The 21887-nt window shown below is 36.0% G+C and overlaps 1 protein-coding gene and 2 long non-coding RNA genes across 3 annotated transcripts in view; all 3 read right to left on the bottom strand.

The window, feature by feature from the left end:
* Positions 1-21887, bottom strand: part of LOC134804934 (uncharacterized) — a 401964-nt gene that overhangs the window by 360471 nt on the left and 19606 nt on the right. The window lies entirely within an intron of this gene.
* Positions 5564-6856, bottom strand: LOC134805069 (putative nuclease HARBI1). The gene has a single exon (XM_063778356.1). The coding sequence runs from the start codon at positions 6551-6553 to the stop codon at positions 5564-5566; it is 990 nt and encodes a 329-aa protein (XP_063634426.1). The 5' UTR covers positions 6554-6856.
* LOC134805005 (uncharacterized) lies at positions 12111-17953 on the bottom strand. The gene is made up of 3 exons (XR_010146232.1): positions 17203-17953; positions 16595-16783; positions 12111-12338 (listed from the first exon to the last, which is right to left on the bottom strand). It is a non-coding gene; the product is annotated as an uncharacterized LOC134805005 (long non-coding RNA).

Below are 21887 nucleotides of genomic sequence, written 5' to 3'. Positions count from 1 at the left end.
AACTATCTTTTCTTTCATTAATGAAAAAACCCATATTCGATTTAACCCGTGTGGCGTCCTAGGGACCAGTACGTGGTCCGTAACTAATTTTGCACTCACAATAAAAATGTGAAATAGTTATTTGTACAACAAGAGAGCAAAGTTTGATATTTCTTCGAGTGCTTATTTTGAGTCCCGTGCAAGCAAAAGATTCTATAATAGATTCACGAGTGTAGCGAGTGAATCTATTATAGAATCTTGAGCGTAGTAAGGGACTCAAAAGCGCACGAGATGTAAATAACTTTGATCTCGTGTTCTAATGTGTGATGAAGAAGGATTACCTAAATTTTACAGGTTCAGGATGTCTAATATTTATGTGAAAATATTAATAACAATAAATATTAATATTTCACTTCTGATGTGAAAATTTGTGTGTACAACACGAGATCAAAGATATTTACATCATTTAGTTAGTTATCGTGTGCTTTGGAGTCCCTACCGACGCTCAAGATTCTAAATTACGTACACTATAGAATCTTTCACTTGCGCGAGACTCAAAATAAGCACTCGAAGAAATATCAAACTGCATGGTATATTTCTTTCCTATTTTTTGAGTATCGTATAATATTAATTGTAATTTTTTTTCAATAAATTAGAAAGTGATTTCCAATAAAAATATAACTAAGTTTAAGTGTGTCATTTAGGAGCCCACGTGTGGTAGTTTTGTTTTTTTGTTTTTTATTATATCTATACAATCTACTATCTAAAATAATTTGTACGCTTATAGTGTAACGTATATTTCTTTACTATTTTTCTTGTGTCGTTTAGGAGTGCAAGCGTGGTAGTAACTTCTTTACTATTTTTCTTTTCGAGTATCGTATAATTTTAATTTTTATGAACTTTTAAGAAATAAAAATGTGAAAAACTGATTTAATTTAATTCATTTTCAATGTACCCGAAGGTCGTGAGAGGCACGAGATCTGTGGATTTTTCTTTATTCTTGCATTATTTATTTCCTTAAAAAAATATAACGCTCGAGTAAGTCAAGGTAACGTTTTTTCTGCAACTTTGTTACCCTTCACTCGTTTACGGATCGCTGAAATTCTGAGACTCTCTGGTTGTTCTAGGGTTCCTTTCTTTCCTTTTTAATAAGAGACCCTAAAAACAGACTTTAAGGATAGGTAAGGCTTCTCGGGAAAAAAAAAGATACAAAGTACGCTAATTTCATAAAAGAGGCGGTGTGCTGCATTAATTTAATGAGACACTTTACCGTGCAGTGTGCTTATGCATAGTCATTATACGAGTACCAGTTGTATTGTGCTCGCACACAGGTGGCTTGTCCTAAATCATAAACGTAGGTACGTAAACCAAAAAATATAGGTAAATATTCTAAAATAAAAATACGTGAATTGTAAACAAATAAAAAAAACTACGATATTTAAGTCCCCTAGGTGATTTTTTATTCGTTACTAAATACGACTATTTAAGTCGTTTTATTAAGTACTTATATAAAATTTAATTAAATAATTTTCTAATATTATTACTACTACCGTGACATAATTTACGGCTCGACTCGACTAATCTTAATACTCTTAATTTTAAATAGTTATCAATACATTAAAAAACCGGCCAAGTGCGAGTCAGACTCGCGTTAAAGGGTTCCGTACATTACACAATTTTTAACAATGTATTTTTTATGTGAAACGTGAGTGAAATGTCTTTAAAAAAACCCGTAAGGGTCGGATCGAAAGAAAAGAAATTAAGTCCGACTCACGCTTGACTGCACATTTCTAATAGGTTTTTCTGTGATCTAAAGACCTATTTTGTGTGTTTTTTTCAAAATTTTAGACCCAGTAGTTTCGTAGATAAAGGGGGGGGAATGGTCATTATTGCGTATTTTCTTAAATTACTTCTAAACTATTTATCTAAAAATTATAAAAAAAAAATATTTGAGATTCTCACAATGAGCTCTTTCATTGGATATATATAACACGATATAGTTTGCAAAACTTTGTTTTTTAATTGTCTCATTATTGACATTTAACAATTTTAACAGTAACATTCAGATTACCTATGATCAAGGTAAGTATATAAATTTTGTATCAAGATATGTCGTTTCAATTATTTTTTATTGTTTTTGCTTAGCTAAGCTTAGCTTCCTTCTTCTTCTTCTTCGCGTTATCCCGGCATTTTTGCCACGGCTCATGGGGAGACTGGGGTCCGCTTGACACCTAATTCCAAGAATTAACGTAGGCACTAGTTTTTACGAAAGCGACTGCCATCTGACCTTCCAACCCAAAGGGGAAACTGCGCCTTATTGGGATTAGTCCGGTTTCCTCACGATGTTTTCCTTCACCGAACAGCAACTGGTAAATATCAAATGATATTTCGTACATAAGTTCCGAAAAACTCATTGGTACGAGCCGGGGTTTGAACCCGCGACCTCCGAATTGAAAGTCGCACGCTCTTACCGCTAGGCCACCAGCGCTTTTCTAAGCTTACGTTCCTCTTATCTTTAGGACAATAAATTGCACAATTCTCAAATGACATAAAGTTTGCAGCCGTAGGACCTAAGGGTTTTATTCCAATTCTTTAGGTTTCGTTCAGCATAATTACATTTTAGCTCATTCACTTTACGAATATTAAGTCAAATTGGCGTTACTTGTAGAGACCCTTCCGTTATATTTATATCTACGTTTGTCGACGTCATTACAGAAACGATAAATCAACTCCGCCCTTTGTTACATGCGAATGAAATATGATCACGAAGAACATTTTCCTGCTATCGACATTTTTCTTTAGCACTCTAACAGCAAATTATGCTTTGTAAAATGGTCCTTTTGTTTTAGATGGAATAGTTGACTAAAAATTCGTGTTCCACCATGTGTTCAGATAAAATCATAAAAATAAATAAGAATAGAAACATACCTAAATATGTAGGTTTATACATGGTTCTCTTTAGTAATTTTGAGTGCTTGCAACGAGCACTAAAGGAAATACACCCTTGGGCAAAAGTATAAAAGTAAGTTTACTATAAATGCCAGTGCAAAATTTTGTAAGACATTTAAAAAGGGCGGCACAGTCAGCGTCAAAAGTAAGTGCACAAAAACAAGGTACCAAAAGTAATAGTCATGTGTAGTACCTAAAGAACCACAGCATTTAAAATTTCAGAATTATCTGACATGTTTAAAGTTTATAATTTATAATAAATGGTTAAGGTAATTATGCAAAAGAAAATAGGTACCTGGCTTTTTCCAAAAGTAATGTAATTTCAAAATTAACGGAAAGTGCAAAGGTATACTTATTTGATGCCTTACGCATTGTTGTGTCGTGACAAATATAAATTGTATGAATATAATATAAATGAATAAGCCTATGGCTTTATACTTGTGCCGGGAGTTGGAAGGTGCGTTGGCTCCCCGGCAGCAGCATGGGCTCCCTGTCCACATCAAGGTATATAAGTAATCCAAAATAATTGTCATTCTATTTGAGCTATAAAACTGCATGGGCACATTATGAATGGAATTCATTCATAAAGTGTAAGTACATTTATCCTCGGAATCTTTATCTTCATCATGAATCATAGCAATATCTACCATCGTAGGTGCTGGTTGCCATTAAGTTTATGGCAGGTGGCAGCTACCAGCGGGAGGTCGGACAGGACCACACTTTGTGCGTGGCACAAAGGACGGCCTCCAAATACCTGAGCCAGGTGGTAGCTGCTATCAACAGAAGGTATGATGTAACTCTTAAAACGATAATGGATAGTCTCCATTTTGTCATTGATTAGGTAATATAAGAATTAGGTAGGAGCGAAAAACAAATTACTTATTAAAATCTCCTATTATAATAATTAAACAATCGAAAAAAAAAACGAAACGAAGAGGCATAGCTATGGTTAATAACGTATGCGGAGTGAAATTTGGACAAAGTTCAATATTGTTTTAAATAAAAGAAAAACATTCTTTTTTTAAATTCTTATATATCAAGGCTTAATGTAAAACATAGTTTACTCCCATGCGAGATGCTTTACGGCAGTTCTGTGGTACTTTGTCCATCGCTGTCGAAAACACAGATGTCGGCATTTTATTCAGGTCCGATTTTATTTTTCGAATCAAACTCTGTACAATGTACATTTTTGGGACGAAAATTATTGCAATATACTCGCCTCTTTAGATTTGCCCAAAAATCTTCTATAGGGCGAAGTTGCGGAACATTAGGTGGATTTGATGTCTTCGGTACGTATGGGATGTTTAACTCCGCCATTTTGCTAAGGGTTTTTTTGAAATAATGGCTTGAGGCTAAGTCTGGCCAAAACACTACATTTTCTCCTCTATGACTCGTATTTATGAAATCCCGCACTAATGGCAAACAACGCTCTATGTAGCGGTCGGCGTTCGCAGCTAAACCTGACTCAAAGAATACAGGCTTAGACATTCCGCGTCGACTGATGGCAAGCCATAGCAAAACTTTTTTAGGAAATTTTGTATGCTCAACATATTTCACGTTCTCATCGGTTGGACCATTGGTGTTCTCAAAATAGTAATTGCCTTGCCACTCGTTTCCATCTAACGTGAAATATGACTCGTCATCCATAACGCAAGTGACATTGTTTTTAGCGTAAAATATTTCTTTGACTAATTTACGCAGCCGTACTTTCTGAGTGATTTCTTGGTTTTCAGAGACAGTGGGCTTAACTTTTTTACATCGCTTATCGATGCCCATGTCTTTAAGATATTTTTTAACAGTTTTGCCGTCAGTTTTAAATTTTCTTCCGAGCCTATAAGATTATGCGACACGGCCGGCCGTAATTTTCTTTAATCGAGCTCTCTCAGAAACCTTGCTCAAGCTGGAATAGTTTCCAGAACCAGGCTTTCTAGCAGTGGTTTTCTTCAAGGCAAAGGACGCCAGAATATTGTAAATAGTGCTTCGACTCTCACCCATTTGCACAAAATGTTCCACCACCTTTGATTTCGGCCATAGGGGATGGCTACTATAGAAATTACATACTGTTTGACGACGGCGTTCTTGTTGATTTACCATAATTACAAAATTAAACACCCAATCTTTATGAGACTTACCAAACTGATTGACAGATATATTGACTTTACATTGACAACACATATTTTTTATTTAGATTATTGTGTTTTTACATTTTATATAAGTATACAAACTTTGTCCAAATTTCACTCCGCATACGTTATATACATTAAATAAGTAAGTACATAATGGACGCGATTCTACGTGCACATCGCCTAAATAGCCTAAAATTAAAATGTCTAAGTTTTAATCATATTTTAGACGGCGGATTTAACAAGTGCTATTCCAGAACGTCAAGCTGACTAAATTTAGCCAGATTTTAGACGGATTCTAAAATTTCTAAGTTGAATTGAGTGTGTTGCCACTTTAAAAAAATAAGTGAACGAATGAATGAATGATATCTGTATAAAAACTGTAAAATCGTATTTTCTTTTGGGTGAAATATGATAATTTAATGAATTTTATTCCATTACATATATTTAACACTAGTGTACACACCTTAGACCACTAAAACGTTACTTTTTAATTATGTAATTAAAAATAATTAATCAAATTTTAATAGGCAACATTTAAAAAAATCTGCTGTCAAGTACGAAGAAGTTTGTAAACTTTGTTTGGCAGCTTTTTCTGGACTGTAATGCAGCGTACGGTGGCGATGAAGGCATCTAAATTTGTTTTTTAATACTCCAAAGCACATCTCTATGACCCCTCTCGCCTGTGCATGGCACCTATTAAATCTTGCCTCTGGTGACTCGGCAACTGGGTCAGGATGAGGTGTCATCAGCCACGGGAGAAGTGGGTAGCCTTTGTCCCCAAGAAGCCACTCCATCGCTTGGTTCTGAAGATACTGCCCTTCGAGGTGCTGGTGCACATTGCTGCTCCTCCAAACAGCAGCATCATGGGTTGAACCCGGAAAGTTAGGGTTTACGCTAGTGATCCGACCTGTGGCATCGCACACCACTTGACAATTTATACTATAAAACCCTTTTCTGTTGTAGAAAATATTACCCGGGGCTATAGGGTGGTTATTTGGGGGTTTGTGTATAGGGATGTGACTCCCATCTACCGCACCCAATGTATATGGCATTCCAAAATTGTCCTGGAACTCCCGCATTGCCCTGTCTTTCTCCAGTCTGGTCACTGGGAATTTGATCCACTGTGGGGTCAACCTTTCTATAATAACAGGACACACATCTGCCAGACTGCGGCTTATTGTTGGCTGACTTTGAGCTAGTATATTAATTTCTCCCACAGCAGTCTGGTAGCTGCCATGGGCAAAAAAGTTCAGTGCACTTAGGACCTTTAAATGTGGTGGCACCGTCCCCGCTCGTAGCGCATCGCCTTCACACAGAGTGTCCACTACGTGACGGCCCATGGCCCGCGACAGCCTAAACAATTTACGGAACTTCCGCTCGGACCGGTCAAATGGGTTAGACCCGTCTCGCAACCTCTTCAAATAATTTTTTTCACCCTCGCCCTCGCCATACTCCCTCTCTTCGGCCACCACAGCAGCTATGACGTATTCTTCATCCATTTCGAAAAAGAAATTCTGCAAAACTTGACTTTTTTGTGTTATCGTATTTTAAACGGGACTATTTTATTCGCCGCTAAAATTAGTCAGTTTAGCTTGACGTTTCTATGTTTTTGTTTAAAAAAGACATGTACTGAATAGCATTTAAGCAGCTAAACCTAAATTGAATAGACCGCCTAAATTAAGAAACGTCAGATTCAAATTGGTGTTGTCATTTGATTATGACAGCTGCTCATAGAATAGCAAAGTGGTTTAGCGACGCCTAAATAAAATTAGGAGGTTTAGCGGCCGCCGTAGAATCGCGTCCAGTGTAGGTTTATATAATAGCATTACTATTGCTAGAGAGCAAAAGAGAAGACGTAATATGTTCGTATTACCTATCTATAGTTCTGTTTCTGGTATTTGTTACGCTTGATTTCCACCGATTCATAGCAATTTGTTTTCAGCCTTAAACCGAAATGGATATCCTTCCCAGGTACCGAGGCGGAAAGACGAGACGTCGCGGCAGATTTTGAACAAAAATATGGCTTGCCAGATTAGTTGGGAACTGTGGACTGCACCCACGTCTCGATCTTTCCTCCTCCTAGACCGCACGGCCTGCAGTTCATCAACCGTAAGGGAAAGCATACAATCAACGTGCAATTGGTGAGTTTCAACAAGATAAAAATATGTAGGTACTAACCTTTTTTATGTAAAAGATATATACCTACAGTGATACTTCAAGCCTTCTTATGCTTAGGTACCGTGGGACTTAGTCAGTTTGTGTTAGAATGTCCCTATAATATAATATACATATATATAATTATACTATTAAATTAAATTAATAACTGGCTTAAATCTAAAATAGGCCCTATTGTACCAAGGATGCTGGCGGCATTTCCTCGTTGTATAACAATGCTAATACGTTGTACCAGGAAGCCGCCAACTATTCGGTCACCAATTACTGCAAACAACTTGTGCGCGCTGGGACCCCATGGACCTAGAGTTTCAGTTTTCAAACCTTCTTATGTTGACATATATTTCTCTAGGTAACTAGATTAAATAATATAATGATACTTAATCATCATGGAACAACAAGCACATCGTACTTAAGTATGGCGCGGTAATTTTTACAAGGAGGATGTTGTAAAGGACTTCAAATTTATATTTATGAATAGGCATATACTACGTTATTGAAACACGTTATCTTCACAAGCTTTTAACTTTTAGATCGCTGATGTAAACTGCAGGTTGCTGCATGTAAATGCTCAGTACCCGGGAAAGGTTCATGACCAGTTCATCTTTAACCACTCAGTGGTTAAAAATGAGATGCGCCGGCTCTACGACCTGAGAATCGGGTCGTATTACCTGCTGGGTAAGTATATAAATTGTATAGAAATATATGTATGTATGTTCGCCTGCGAAGCCGATGGTCCTGGGTTCGAATCCCGGTAAGGGCATTTATTTGTATGATGACACAGATATTTGTTCCTGAGTCATGTACCTATGTGTTCTATGCATTTAAATATTTATACATTATACATATCGTTGTCTGATTAGTGAGTACCCACAACACAAGCCTTCTTGAGCTAACCGTGAGGCTTAATCAATTTGTGTAAGAATTTCCTTAATACTTAATTATTTATATAGTTATTCACAAAAAAATCTTTAATTTGATTACATGATTTCAGGAGATTCAGGTTACGGACTGCGAGCCATGGCTTATGACTCCAGTCCGTAACGCTGCACCAGGGTCTGCGGAGGAGCGGTACACTGCATGGCATTGCCGGGTCCGCAACACCATCGAGCGGACCAACGGGTACCTGAAAGGGTCACTGCGTTGCTTGGGCCTGGACCGCTCCCTCCACTACAGCCCAGAAAAGGCGTGCCGGCTAATATATGCCTGTTGTACCATCTACAACATCATGAAACATTTCAGGTAATACATTACGTCTATCGTAGACTACAATGATAGTTGCCTATTAAAATAACATTTGGCGGGTCATTTTCGATCTGAACAGGGTGCATGGGTACATGCCCCACGGTCTTCTCAACTATGTTGATTGCTCCATAATGATTCTCGTCTAGGAATCGCAGTGGCCCTACAGTTAAGAAGTAAAGAGTCCAAAGCGCAGCGGTCTCTATGGGCTTAATATATTTTATTTTTATTTATTTTGATACACTAGCAGCTCTAGGAACTGATGCATATATATCGTAGTACTTGTATTTTATTTTGCACTTTTTAAAGTTCTAAAATGTGTAAGCCAGTCTATTTTTGAAAGTGTTCACCGACGGTGCACTAACAACAGTTCCACACATTTACCACACGATGCCAAAGATGTGTATTTTTTTAACTCACTATACACTATGTTATGTAAGTAATTTTATTGTTCCTAGGGTGGAAATACGCGAAATGAACGAGGAAGAACCTGACGACAACCACAGGCCGGAGCCTGTACCACAGCTGGCACTATACCAGGCCGCCTTGTACAAAAGACAGGGTATAAATTCGACAATATTTTAATTAACAATATTTTTTAACTTTTCGAATTATATTTTTATCTTTACATACCTATATGGTTTTTCATTTCATTTTTTTCTACACTATTGTACGTACTATTTAATTATATACATTGTCTTGTATCATTAATATTCTCACTCTAAAATAAGCAAATACTTACACCGTAAATCACCTAATAGCTATAAAGGATGAATGGAACGACATGAGTAAAAGCAGTGGTGGGCAAAAACTTTCCTCATGAGGGGCCAAAACTTGAAGGAATTTCAGACAAGGGCCAGGATGGCAGCAAAATTACATTTTTATTACATATTCGAAAGATCAGCGGCGGGCGGGATCTGGCCCGCGGGCCATACTTCCCACCACTGAGTTAAAGTATCGCATCATATAAAGCCGAGTCCAGGCGGCTTAGCACGGTCGCGTTTTTATCCCTTGTCACCATGCCTGTCACGTTCTAACAAGTATGTAAGTGCGAAAGGGACGCGCATAGTGATAGTCGATAAAAATGGAACCGTGCTGAGCCCGCAGAGTGCTTAGCCAAGATGCCAATCACTTACGCTCCGTAGCGAACGAAACGCTAATGTTTCTGTCGCACTAATATGGAAGAGTGATAGAGACTACCGTATCGTTCGCCACGGAGCGAACGATTGGCAACTTCTCTACGCAACCAGCCGGCCTAGCCAAGGTGACAATCGCTATCGCTTCGACAACGAAACGCTTTGTGTCTCTCTATCACTATTTCATATTAGTGCGACAGTGACAGTTGCTTTTTGATCGCTACGAAGAGTATTCAGCGATTGGCATGTTGGCTACGCGGCCAGTCCAGATATCGCGAACGTTCGACCACGACAAGTTGCTATTTGGTTTTGGTCACGAGTCTGATACAGTGAGGCATCCGTACGCGGCACACTTCGTCTCTAATTTCATACGGATATGAATTCCATTTACGAATGTCTCGTCTTGTTGTTATACATATTTTGTTCATATTATTATCTTTATTCATTTAGACCCTTTACCCACAAGGCCGTATAGAAGAGCAAGTTGCTGGTGAATAATCCTGGCTATGAGATTATGTCTGTGCAAGTACTCGCCATTAGCAAGATGAGAAGAACCGGAAATAATTGCTCATATAATTAAATTATTAATTTAATTTTAAACACCGACTTATCATTTAATAAAACTTTGTGGAAATGTATTGTACTAAATTTATTATAATACTGAATAAAAAAAATCAAAATTTAAGATGGTGTAAGGGGCCTATAATCCGACGTCTCTCGCGCCACGCCGCGCCGCGCCTCGCCGCGGATCTCATTTGATATATCCTGCAAAAAGAAAAATATTTGTGACTTGGTGACATATTTTCTTGTATATAAATATTTTAAGAGGCCGGGTTAAGTGAAAATTTTAATCTGAAATTGTATAAGTTACGCATGTACATATATGCATAAATCTTGTTAAATTAAGAGGTTCTTTTTTCTACTACCGAAAGATTGTCTCTCTTTAGGGTCATTCCATAATAAACGCTACCAAGGGTTCAAAAATGAAAAATAGTTTAAGAAGTCAACACTAACCTATTTCCATAGAAAACATACCAAACCTTCATGTCAGAAAAAAAAAACCGGAAAAAAAAAAATTTTTAGATGTTTTTCATGTACTTGATCGCAACGTTTAAATGATAGGCGTAAAACTAATTTTATACAGCGATATTGGCAAGACTAATTAAAAAGAAAGTAACTGTAAACTGTTACAAATTTCCCGCAGTTATTTCAGGTAAAATATCGTAATTTTATAATTTGTCTTTAAAAATATTAAAAAGCATGGATTAATCGGTTTTTAGAAGAGTATTCTAGACTGTGGTCTCAAAGTAACACCCGAAACGAAAAAGAGATAAAAGTATGTGTAACTTTTCCCGTAATTAACTATAGCCAAACATGTTTTGCCAAAGAAAGGTTATGATGTGAACCTATGCAAATGTGTAATAGTTGTTGTTTTAGCGTCTGCTTTAGTCGTATGTTTTAAAGTTTGAAGTTGTGTAACACCCGAAACGTATTGATCGTCCGCCTGTCATTCCCCGGCTTTTCTCCGTGATGGTTAGTGCTAGAAAGCTGCAATTTGGCATGGATACATAAATCAATCATGGCGACAAAGTAGTAACACAAAAACTACATAAAGATTTTTTTTTTTAGGTTTGCTCCTATACAAAATATTTTCAATTTTTTTGCGGCTTTAATCCTGTGATGTGGGGTGTCGTTGGATAGATCTTTCAAAATGAATAGGTGTCACCATCAACCATTTTTTGATTAAGTGAATATTTTCGGTAATATTCGCATCGAAAGAAAAATAATTATGATATCTTCGAGAAACAGTTTTTATTGTTAAGATTAATGTATTTTATAATAATTCAGCATTTATTACTTATGTTTTTAATCGAATTTATTAAAAAGACAATAATTTCAATAAAATGAGCCATAATTTCGTATTAAATCTGTCTTAATTTCGTACTCGTAACACCCGAAACGAACCATGAGTAACACCCGAAACAGGTAATTTATTTTATTAAAATTAATTGAAAAGTGATACTAAGTGTTACTTCAGTGTTTCAGTAGACTATACTAACTATTATTACTTGACATAAATAAAACTGGAGGTTACTTGACAAAATTCGCTAAATTATGCATTTTGGTACTGATGGTCAGAAGGTATAGGCCAATTCCTGTAACGCCCGAAACAGCTACTTTTTAGTGATTCTCTCGTTATTGCTCTTATACTTTAATTATGTGTGTACCGGAAAAGAAAATATTATCAAAGTAGTAGATGAATCAATAGTTATAACCTCCTAGTTCCTGTTACAATATCGAATAAAACCTTATTTTAAGAGTTCAAGTGTAACACCCGAAACGGTGGAATGACCCTTTAGCGTTACCTTACCTTACGTAGTTTACCTTATAAATTTATATTGTATTTCTTTATAAATTTATTTTGAAGCTATGCAATAAATAGGACTTGTTGTTGTTGTTGTTGTTATATCTTATGATATGAAGATAATTGTGTACAAACCCGCAATATGATATTGGTTTCCCTTTGGGCGACTACAAAAGCAGCAGAATGCTGTTGGTGATGTTGCGGGCGCCGCCGGGTAGTCGGCGCGGTGTTCGGGCGTGGAAGGCGGAAGCGAGGCGTCGTCGGAAGCGAGGGAGTTACCACAACTACTTCCGCGTGATCAATATGATCCGCCTGTAGTTGCTGCGACCCTCCCGCCTCTAACGAAAACTCCGACGCTCCAGAATCAACCTATTCAATATGGGAAAATGTATGTGTGAATTATTTATTTTGACATTACTTAAAGTGGCTGTAGTAAATGTGAAAGTCAAGACAAAGGAGATCGTCGATTTTGGGCCCAGAGTAAACCATCACGTATATGGTACAGAATATTACAGTAATTATATATGCATTTTATTACTGAAAAAGATATAATATTGGGTAAAAATGAAACGGGAATTAGAAATATATAATTAAAAGACATTATATTATTCATTTCCGTAAATCAATATATTAACAAAAGCCTTGCCGTCGTCAACATCTTTATTAGCATTGACATAACGCTCAAATTCACACAAACCGTGAGGTTTTTTCACTAAGGAGTTATAAAATCTCATTGCATTAAACTACAAGGCGGGTAGCAACTTAGAGGATATAACCAACGGAGACGCCATGTCTAAAATTTTCGGTACAAAATAGTCTGCCGTTTTTTGCGGGGGAGGGGCACATCAAATGTATAGGTACGTCATGTCAGATAAACGTCAGTCCATACATATGGTTGACATGTGGTTGACCATTGGCCGCCTATTTTCGACAGAGGGGAACGCCTATTAATGGCGGCTCCATTGTTAATTACTCCGAGGGTAGCAAAGAATATAATACTCACTAGGAGAAGAACGATAACTCCATACAAAAAAATGTCCCTTTCAAAAGTTCGCTTATACTACTAGCGCTCTGGTAAGATACCATTGGAATTAGAATTGACAACCCGTTTAGCCTAGCGGGTATTGGCAGTAATCCTGTTCAGGAAGCTAATGGTCCTGGGTTCGAATCCCGGAGAGGGAATTTTTTTTTTGTATTTTTTTCTTTTTTGTTGGGGTCAGGTTTTTAAGAGCCCATCAACGTGCACACTAGCGCCACTGCTAAATAATCATGATTATTTAAATTTAGCGACAGGTATTTCAAAAAGGGGGCCGCTACGGACTGTATTGTGTATTTAAGTACCTTTTTAATACACCAAACTAGTTTTTATGTTACGCGTAGATTGACGAATCCAGTAACATAAAAACTAATTTGATGTATTCAAAAGGTAAGTACTTAAATAAACAATACAGTCCGTAGCGGCCCCCTTTTTTAAATACCTGTCATTAAATTTAAATAATCACGATTATTTAGCAGCGGCGCTAGTGTGCACGTTGATGGGCTCTTAAATTAGCATATCACAAATAAATAAAAAAATACGTTAAAAGGTAATGATTAGGTACTATATTTAGAAATTCGTCAAATATAAAAGGTAACAAAAAAGTATATTAAGATATAAATATTTTCATTCCTATTAGGATTACTGTATATATGTTAGGAGCAATATATATGAATACATACATTGATATGGCAAATGGTTACAAGTTGTTATTACATCTATCCAGTTATCGGACATTTTTTGCTTCACAGCTCCGCGCAGCGTTCTTCGTCACCGGGATACTAGTCTGGATATGCGGCAGATACGTGCCCTTTGAGCTTTTTCCAAGAAATCATATGACGGCCCAGGATTATAGTGTTATCTCACGCTCAAGCCATCTGCTGACTCCCTCTCTAAAACAAAACAGTCACAAATTAAACAATATAATCTAACTGCCTAATTACTAACGTCGCTAATTGCTACCGGGTCTAAATTTACCAGCTTAAACAATGTGAGGTTTTACATCTATGATGAATTTTGATTAAAATTTCGGACGCGATATAGCGTCCGCGGGACTTACGGGGATAGTAAGATTAAATTATTATATTTGAATTTGGCAATTAGTACGCTCATTTTTATTTAAAGATTAATATATGTATTTCTTACCTTGAAATTATCGCTGTTTCTGGTTTAATACAACGGTTTAAATTTAACTAAGTCTGTGCGAAGACGCATTTAGATATGTTGCTCGTACATATGAATAGTTTTTATTTTTAAAATTAATAGGTAAATAAATATATTTCAAGTGAATAAATCGTTTTATATGAAAACTGATATTTTTGCGTTAAATGACTTTAATGACAGCATTGACATTACAGACTTTTGTCTTGCCTATGTTCTTACCGGCCAGACCCAAATCAAGGCCTGTCAAAGAGGCCTATTGACAAAGATTTTTTTTTATTTTATCATGGAGGGTAGAGGCACGTCTACGCTTCATAGATTTTATGAACATAGACAAAGACAAACTGAAATAGATAATAATTTACATATGACTTCGACTACTTCATAAAATACAAATCAAAATATACTTGATAAAATAATTGGATTTGTTCCTAGAAATCGTATAGACAAAGCCAGTTCTAGCAATGTTGCTGTAGTAAAATATTTTTATGGTAATTACTGGCAATCTTCCTCTAGGAACGGAGCACACATGTACAATTATGAAGGGTCACGTCATTCCAAGGAAGTCAATAGGCCTTGGCGGGTAGACATAATTAGTCATAGTTGACATAAGTGCGTTTCGATACTATTCAAAATATTATTAGTGTCATTCATTATTTATTTAATATATACCTACTTTTAAATTCTAAATCGACTGTAAAAATGCCTAAAATAAGTAGTTAAGAAATATAGTAATTTGACTTTTTATTTAGTTACATAGTTTGGAGATTTAAACGAATTCAGAATACGACGATATCATGCTACTTTTATTTAACTAAACGCAACCATTTTTAACAATCTGTCAAACATTTTCAAGTTTCGCCAACCTTAAATAAGCCTTACTTCATTGAAAGAAGATTTAAAATGAATCTGTTCACTCTCCGTAGAAGTAACTATGAACTTCCGAATAAGATCAAAATATAACTTTTCACTTCTCATGCTCAAAAAGTGCACCTTTATGTCGTGCGTAGACGACATAAAATCACATTTTATGCTCTAGAGCATAAAAGTAAAATTTTCTTCTAAGACTAAGGTAATCGGTCTCAACAGCCAAACAGTTAAAACATATTGCACAATTTTACTGAGCAATAAAATTGTGTAGATGACAAAACTTGTTATATTATTTTATTTTTGCTACAATTTATTAGAAATCCGTATTTTCTGTCATTAAATTTAGTAAATCACATAAAATAGGAGTGGATTATCTTTCAAAAATGCTCCGAAATGTTTGACTTGGCAGAAAACCAAGCGTCTGAAACTCTGATCACATGTTAAAAATTAAAAAAAAAAATTAAAAAGTTAGTTGGCGGGAATTGGTTATGTATTATGTTCTTTCGCTTTACGACAATTTCGTGGGTGTAAATTGCCTTGAAAAATATAATTTATTTTCCTCGCAATCGAAGTGAAAAGCAGAGTGTACAACAAGGTCATAAATGTCCATTTTTACCCTCGTCTACTATTTTGGTCTTCGCTTCGCTCAGACCAAAAAATTGCCTCGGGTAAAAATGGGTCACTTTATGCCCTTGTTGTACAATCTACTATTTTATTGAACGCTGATACGATTTCAGTTTCATTTACATGTCAGACTTTGTCTATTTTCTTTTAAAAAGTCAAAACACTTTTACAGAATAGTGTTTTGTATAAAAAAGTTTTTCTTGTCATGTTCAAGTTTCTATTGCAGTATTTCTCAAAATTCCCGTTATATTTCGTGATTCTGTTTTGATCATCATGATCTAGCAATTATAACGATTAATTTCCTATATATATTACATGTATACGTTCAATTTGCGAGTGGGCCCAAACGCCTAAGGAAATCGACGATCTCCTTTGTGCTGCGGATTTGATAGCTAATGATGGCAGTGCTGTACACTTACGTACATGATGTGGCCACGCTGCCGGCCTAGACAAGGTGACAATCGCTATCGCTTCGACAACGAAATGCTTTGTGTCTCTCTATCACTCTTCCATATTAGTGCGACAGTAACAGTTGCGTTTCGATCGCTACGGAGCGTAAGCGATTGGCATGTAGGCTTCGCGGCCTGAGGGCCTACCGCGAACCACGTTTGACATATTGCCTCTGTCGCACTTGTAAATTCGTACGTAAGTGTGACAGGGAGGCGACAGGCCGAACGTGGTTCGCGGTAGGCACTCGTTATCAAAAGTAGACGTTTCAAGATTCAGTGACTAGAAAACATGTGGCGCCGTACCGCGCCATTTATTTCAGCTATTAAAATTGTAGGCACGATTTTTTGTTAGGATATCACATCATGATATAATGAATGAATAAGTATATAATCCGATGTTAAGAAATCCTAATCATACCTAGTTTATATGAAAAACATAATTTTTACCTTTATTTCTGTATTTATATACGGCATTTGATACTAACAACTCCCGAGCCAATCCCTGTCTCCTGCTCGACGCCGATGCCCGTGGCGCACTCCGTACCAATTGCCCCAAGTATTTTGTATGTACTGGTGCTCAGTTCGGGGACGGCCTCTGCGTTTCCCGTTCTATTAAGAGTGAGGCGGGTCCGCCCCCCGACCGCACGGGCTTTTTTCTTCAAATCACGCCACGTCTGAAAAATTTTTTTATGGAAATTTTAAATTGATATAATTCGTGAACATCTTTATTGCACTGAAGAAAATATTCGTTAGTAGATGGCTGCCTGAGCATGAGTGAGTGTGCATAAATAAGTCTTTTTATATATTGATTGTGCGCGTTTGCTTATTGAAACAGGAAAAACCAACATGAATGTAGGTAGTGACTAGTTACCTTATAAAACTTAAGGGCTTATTTAGATGATGCGAGAACTCGCATGCTAGCTTTATTACATTGCGGTTTTTGATCGGTCGGTTGAATTAGACGTAACCAACAGTCCGCAATGTAACTAAAATCGCATGCGAGTTAGCGCGCCGTCTAAATCAGCCCTGATAAACACGCACACAACTACTAGATTCTATTAGTATGGCAATACAATCAAATAGGTATACTTACGTGCTTCCATTGTTCGACGGACTTATCAGGCCCATAGTTGGCCAACATGGTTTTTAGCTGGTCCCACTCGGCTGCCATCTGCTCGTATCCGAGAGGGCCGCGAAATTCCCCGGCAGCAAATAATGGGTTCGTGGACATATAGTCCACGAGTTTTTCTATTTGCGCCGAGGAACTTCGTAGTGTGGAAAGTGTAACAAAAATAATGATAGGTAGTAATTTTTCTATGTATTTCATAAATTGCTTAAAAGGGCAAATATTATTAAGGTAGGTATTAGTTATTTATTTACAAACGATTTGTCAATGTGGGCAAAGGCAAAATAATATCATATCAAACTGAGTAGTAATGTACCTTTAAAGATGGTTATTCAAGCAATAATATATACTTACATTTGTCGCTTCACCTTCGGCGGCATTATTTGGATTTTTTTCAAAGGTCAACGTCATTTACCCAATTTGACGTGTATAAACTAACACCATAAAGAATAATTGTTTGTTTTTCTTTTTTTAAGAACGAATGATTTAGCGCATCCCTGTTTCCGATTCAGTGTTGCCACTTGCAAATATCAATTTGTTTAGACTTTTATTTCGCCGGGGAACATTGACGAGTCGCGCCGCGACATTGAGTTCTCTACGCGGCTGTTGCAGTCGCGGGTACAAGTTATGCTACGGATTTCGACAGATTTGACAGCCGCGGGAATGTCGACTCGAGTCGCGGTCTAACTCGCGGATGCAAGTTGTGCTAGAGGTGCAGACATGACTAAGTAGTATTTCTTATCACGTATTACTTATAAATTGATTAGATATCTTGAGTAGAAATATTGCTTCAAGATAAATTATGAAGTGACTAATGAGTAATGACAATGTCACATGAAGAAAATTTAATTGACAAAATGACATTTCTATATATATTTACTAGTGCATACAACCTTAATATACATTATTTTAATTTTAGAACAATGATTTTTTTCGATGCATTCCAATAGTATTTTATACAATCGTGATATAATAGAGAGTTTTTCAGTCGAGTACCGTGTTTAGGCAACGAAGCTTGCTGAGAAAAATTGAAAAACTTGATTATATCACTATTGTATACAATACTTTTTCTACGAGTTAACTAAAATAAATAATGAATAATACCATACTTCCTACGCCCAGCCTACGCCACAGAGGCGACTACTATTATATTATAAATAATGGTTAAAGTTTAGTTTAATTGAATAATATGTATAAGTAATTAAAACTGTTTAAGGATAAAGTAACTAAATACTAGATTGTAAGTCAAGTTATTGTAAGGTAATAGTAGAAATAAAGGCTATTTTTATTTTTATTTTATTTTATTTAATACCATACTTTCTACTTCTACTACCTGACTTATTTTACTCAAGTTAACAGAAATAGTAAAACAGTTAATATGAAAACCTACTACGTACATTTTTTAAGGTGCATTGTTTTCCCATAATTACCTTACGGGGAAAAAATCAATAATATAGTGTTACCAAAATTAACCCAATGCAATACTTAGTTCTACTATTGAATAATGAATAATGCAACACTCAATCTAATCACGTTTCTTGAGTAGTGGGCAACATATTTTCATCGCTGTCACTCATTTTCATTTAGTATTTTTCACAGTTTACTCACAAAACAAAAACTTTAACACTTTTACAAGTTTTCAAATTTCAATGCAGCGAAAATCTCGTGGGCGTCCATTGTGAAAAAAAGTTTGAGTTGGCCAACCAATCACAAAGCAGACGCGACGCAGCAGCGTGTTTAAGTAGACGGAAGTATGACAGATGACGCGACGGTATTAGTTCCGAAACGCCATCGTTGGCTACTTTGTATTGAGTCGAGTCTCCTTAAACAAGCAATATTTTATCGAAATGTTCATGAAGTTCTAATTTCAAAATTTTTATAATTGACTAAACCGTATCGATACAATTATATTAGTTGACTCGGAAGTGCCAAAGACTATCCAGCGTTAAAAAGAGTGAGGTTATAGAGTTGTATATGAAGTTGTAATACGGGTAATTCTTATTCTTATGCATTTTTTGTGTAACACGTAAGATAAGCATGTATTTTTGTGAAAATAAGTAAACTCTATATCAATATACTTACCGATAACCGTTGGGGTAGGCGAGTTCTGGAGTGGAGACCGCGCATCGGCAAACGTAGCGTAGGACGCCCTCAGACTAGATGGAGCGATGACCTTCGCAAGGCGGCTGGCAAGAGCTGGATCAGAGTTGCCGCAAATCGTGCTCAATGGCGTGCAATAGGAGAGGCCTATGTCCAGCAGTGGACGAGAGTAGGCTGATGATGATGATGATGATGATTGATGATGAATATACTTAGCAATTTACCTCTAGTTTTAGGTCAACCTAAATGTATTGTCCTAAGAATATTAGAAACATGTAAAAAAAAATTATAAGTGCGAAATGTCACGGACCGTGTAGTGTGACTTCCCCAGATTTTGTGATATTTGATTTTTTTTTTAAATATGAAGTGATTTTGCAATAATTTATATCAAATATAAAACACTAATCCTTGTTCTACAACACTGTTTAAAAATTGTATGGATTTATAACGATTTTAAATAATTTTAAACAACATACATTTTGTGATTAGTTTTCGCGTCATCACCGCGCGTGGTAATATAAACATGCGGTACTCGGTAGAAAATTATCTTTACTACTGGCAGCCTTATTAAAGATTTTTTAGAACAGCAACACTGTGTTGTTGTCAGGTTTACAAATGGCTGAAGGGAGAAGTTTTGTCGAAAATTATTTATTTGTGTTCATTTGAAAAAACGGTCAACCTTAACGCGTCAATGCCGTGTTAGAGTTTTTAAAGTAAGTTGCAGTTTCTTGTTTTTTTTTGTAACATAAGGGTCATTCCACCGTTTCGGGTGTTACACTTGAACTCTTAAAATAAGGTTTTATTCGATATTGTAACAGGAACTAGGAGGTTATAACTATTGATTCATCTACTACTTTGATAATATTTTCTTTTCCGGTACACACATAATTAAAGTATAAGAGCAATAACGAGAGAATCACTAAAAAGTAGCTGTTTCGGGCGTTACAGGAATTGGCCTATACCTTCTGACCATCAGTACCAAAATGCATAATTTAGCGAATTTTGTCAAGTAACCTCCAGTTTTATTTATGTCAAGTAATAATAGTTAGTATAGTCTACTGAAACACTGAAGTAACACTTAGTATCACTTTTCAATTAATTTTAATAAAATAAATTACCTGTTTCGGGTGTTACTCATGGTTCGTTTCGGGTGTTACGAGTACGAAATTAAGACAGATTTAATACGAAATTATGGCTCATTTTATTGAAATTATTGTCTTTTTAATAAATTCGATTAAAAACATAAGTAATAAATGCTGAATTATTATAAAATACATTAATCTTAACAATAAAAACTGTTTCTCGAAGATATCATAATTATTTTTCTTTCGATGCGAATATTACCGAAAATATTCACTTAATCAAAAAATGGTTGATGGTGACACCTATTCATTTTGAAAGATCTATCCAACGACACCCCACATCACAGGATTAAAGCCGCAAAAAAATTGAAAATATTTTGTATAGGAGCAAACCTAAAAAAAAAAATCTTTATGTAGTTTTTGTGTTACTACTTTGTCGCCATGATTGATTTATGTATCCATGCCAAATTGCAGCTTTCTAGCACTAACCATCACGGAGAAAAGCCGGGGAATGACAGGCGGACGATCAATACGTTTCGGGTGTTACACAACTTCAAACTTTAAAACATACGACTAAAGCAGACGCTAAAACAACAACTATTACACATTTGCATAGGTTCACATCATAACCTTTCTTTGGCAAAACATGTTTGGCTATAGTTAATTACGGGAAAAGTTACACATACTTTTATCTCTTTTTCGTTTCGGGTGTTACTTTGAGACCACAGTCTAGAATACTCTTCTAAAAACCGATTAATCCATGCTTTTTAATATTTTTAAAGACAAATTATAAAATTACGATATTTTACCTGAAATAACTGCGGGAAATTTGTAACAGTTTACAGTTACTTTCTTTTTAATTAGTCTTGCCAATATCGCTGTATAAAATTAGTTTTACGCCTATCATTTAAACGTTGCGATCAAGTACATGAAAAACATCTAAAAATTTTTTTTTTTCCGGTTTTTTTTTTCTGACATGAAGGTTTGGTATGTTTTCTATGGAAATAGGTTAGTGTTGACTTCTTAAACTATTTTTCATTTTTGAACCCTTGGTAGCGTTTATTATGGAATGACCCATAAGATATACCTCATACATTGCAGATTAAGCTAATTATTTAACATTTGCAAAATCAAAGGAAATGTGCATGTAATATCGAACATGTTCCAAATTATCACGACCGTGGCCTCAAAAATCTGTCACCGCTACGGACTTTTGAGTCCACGTTCGTGACATATAGACACGTGGTCGTGTCATTCTTAATTCGTTTGATTAATTTAGAGGCACTTTTCAGAAATGCATTTTTATTAGCTACAGATCATTTGCTATTATTGCCCGACTGCCAAAGCAAAAAAATGTTTTTCGCTTGTATGTATGTATGATGTGTATCGAATTCTTTGTCACGCTCTACAGCCTTTATAGTTTGACCGATTTCAACGTCTGAGCTGTCATTAGGTTTGTCGTAGTCATAG

This window comes from Cydia splendana, chromosome Z (genome assembly GCF_910591565.1).
Source record: "Cydia splendana chromosome Z, ilCydSple1.2, whole genome shotgun sequence".
Lineage (NCBI taxonomy): Eukaryota > Metazoa > Arthropoda > Insecta > Lepidoptera > Tortricidae > Cydia > Cydia splendana.
This window is presented reverse-complemented; position numbering and strand designations above follow the sequence as displayed.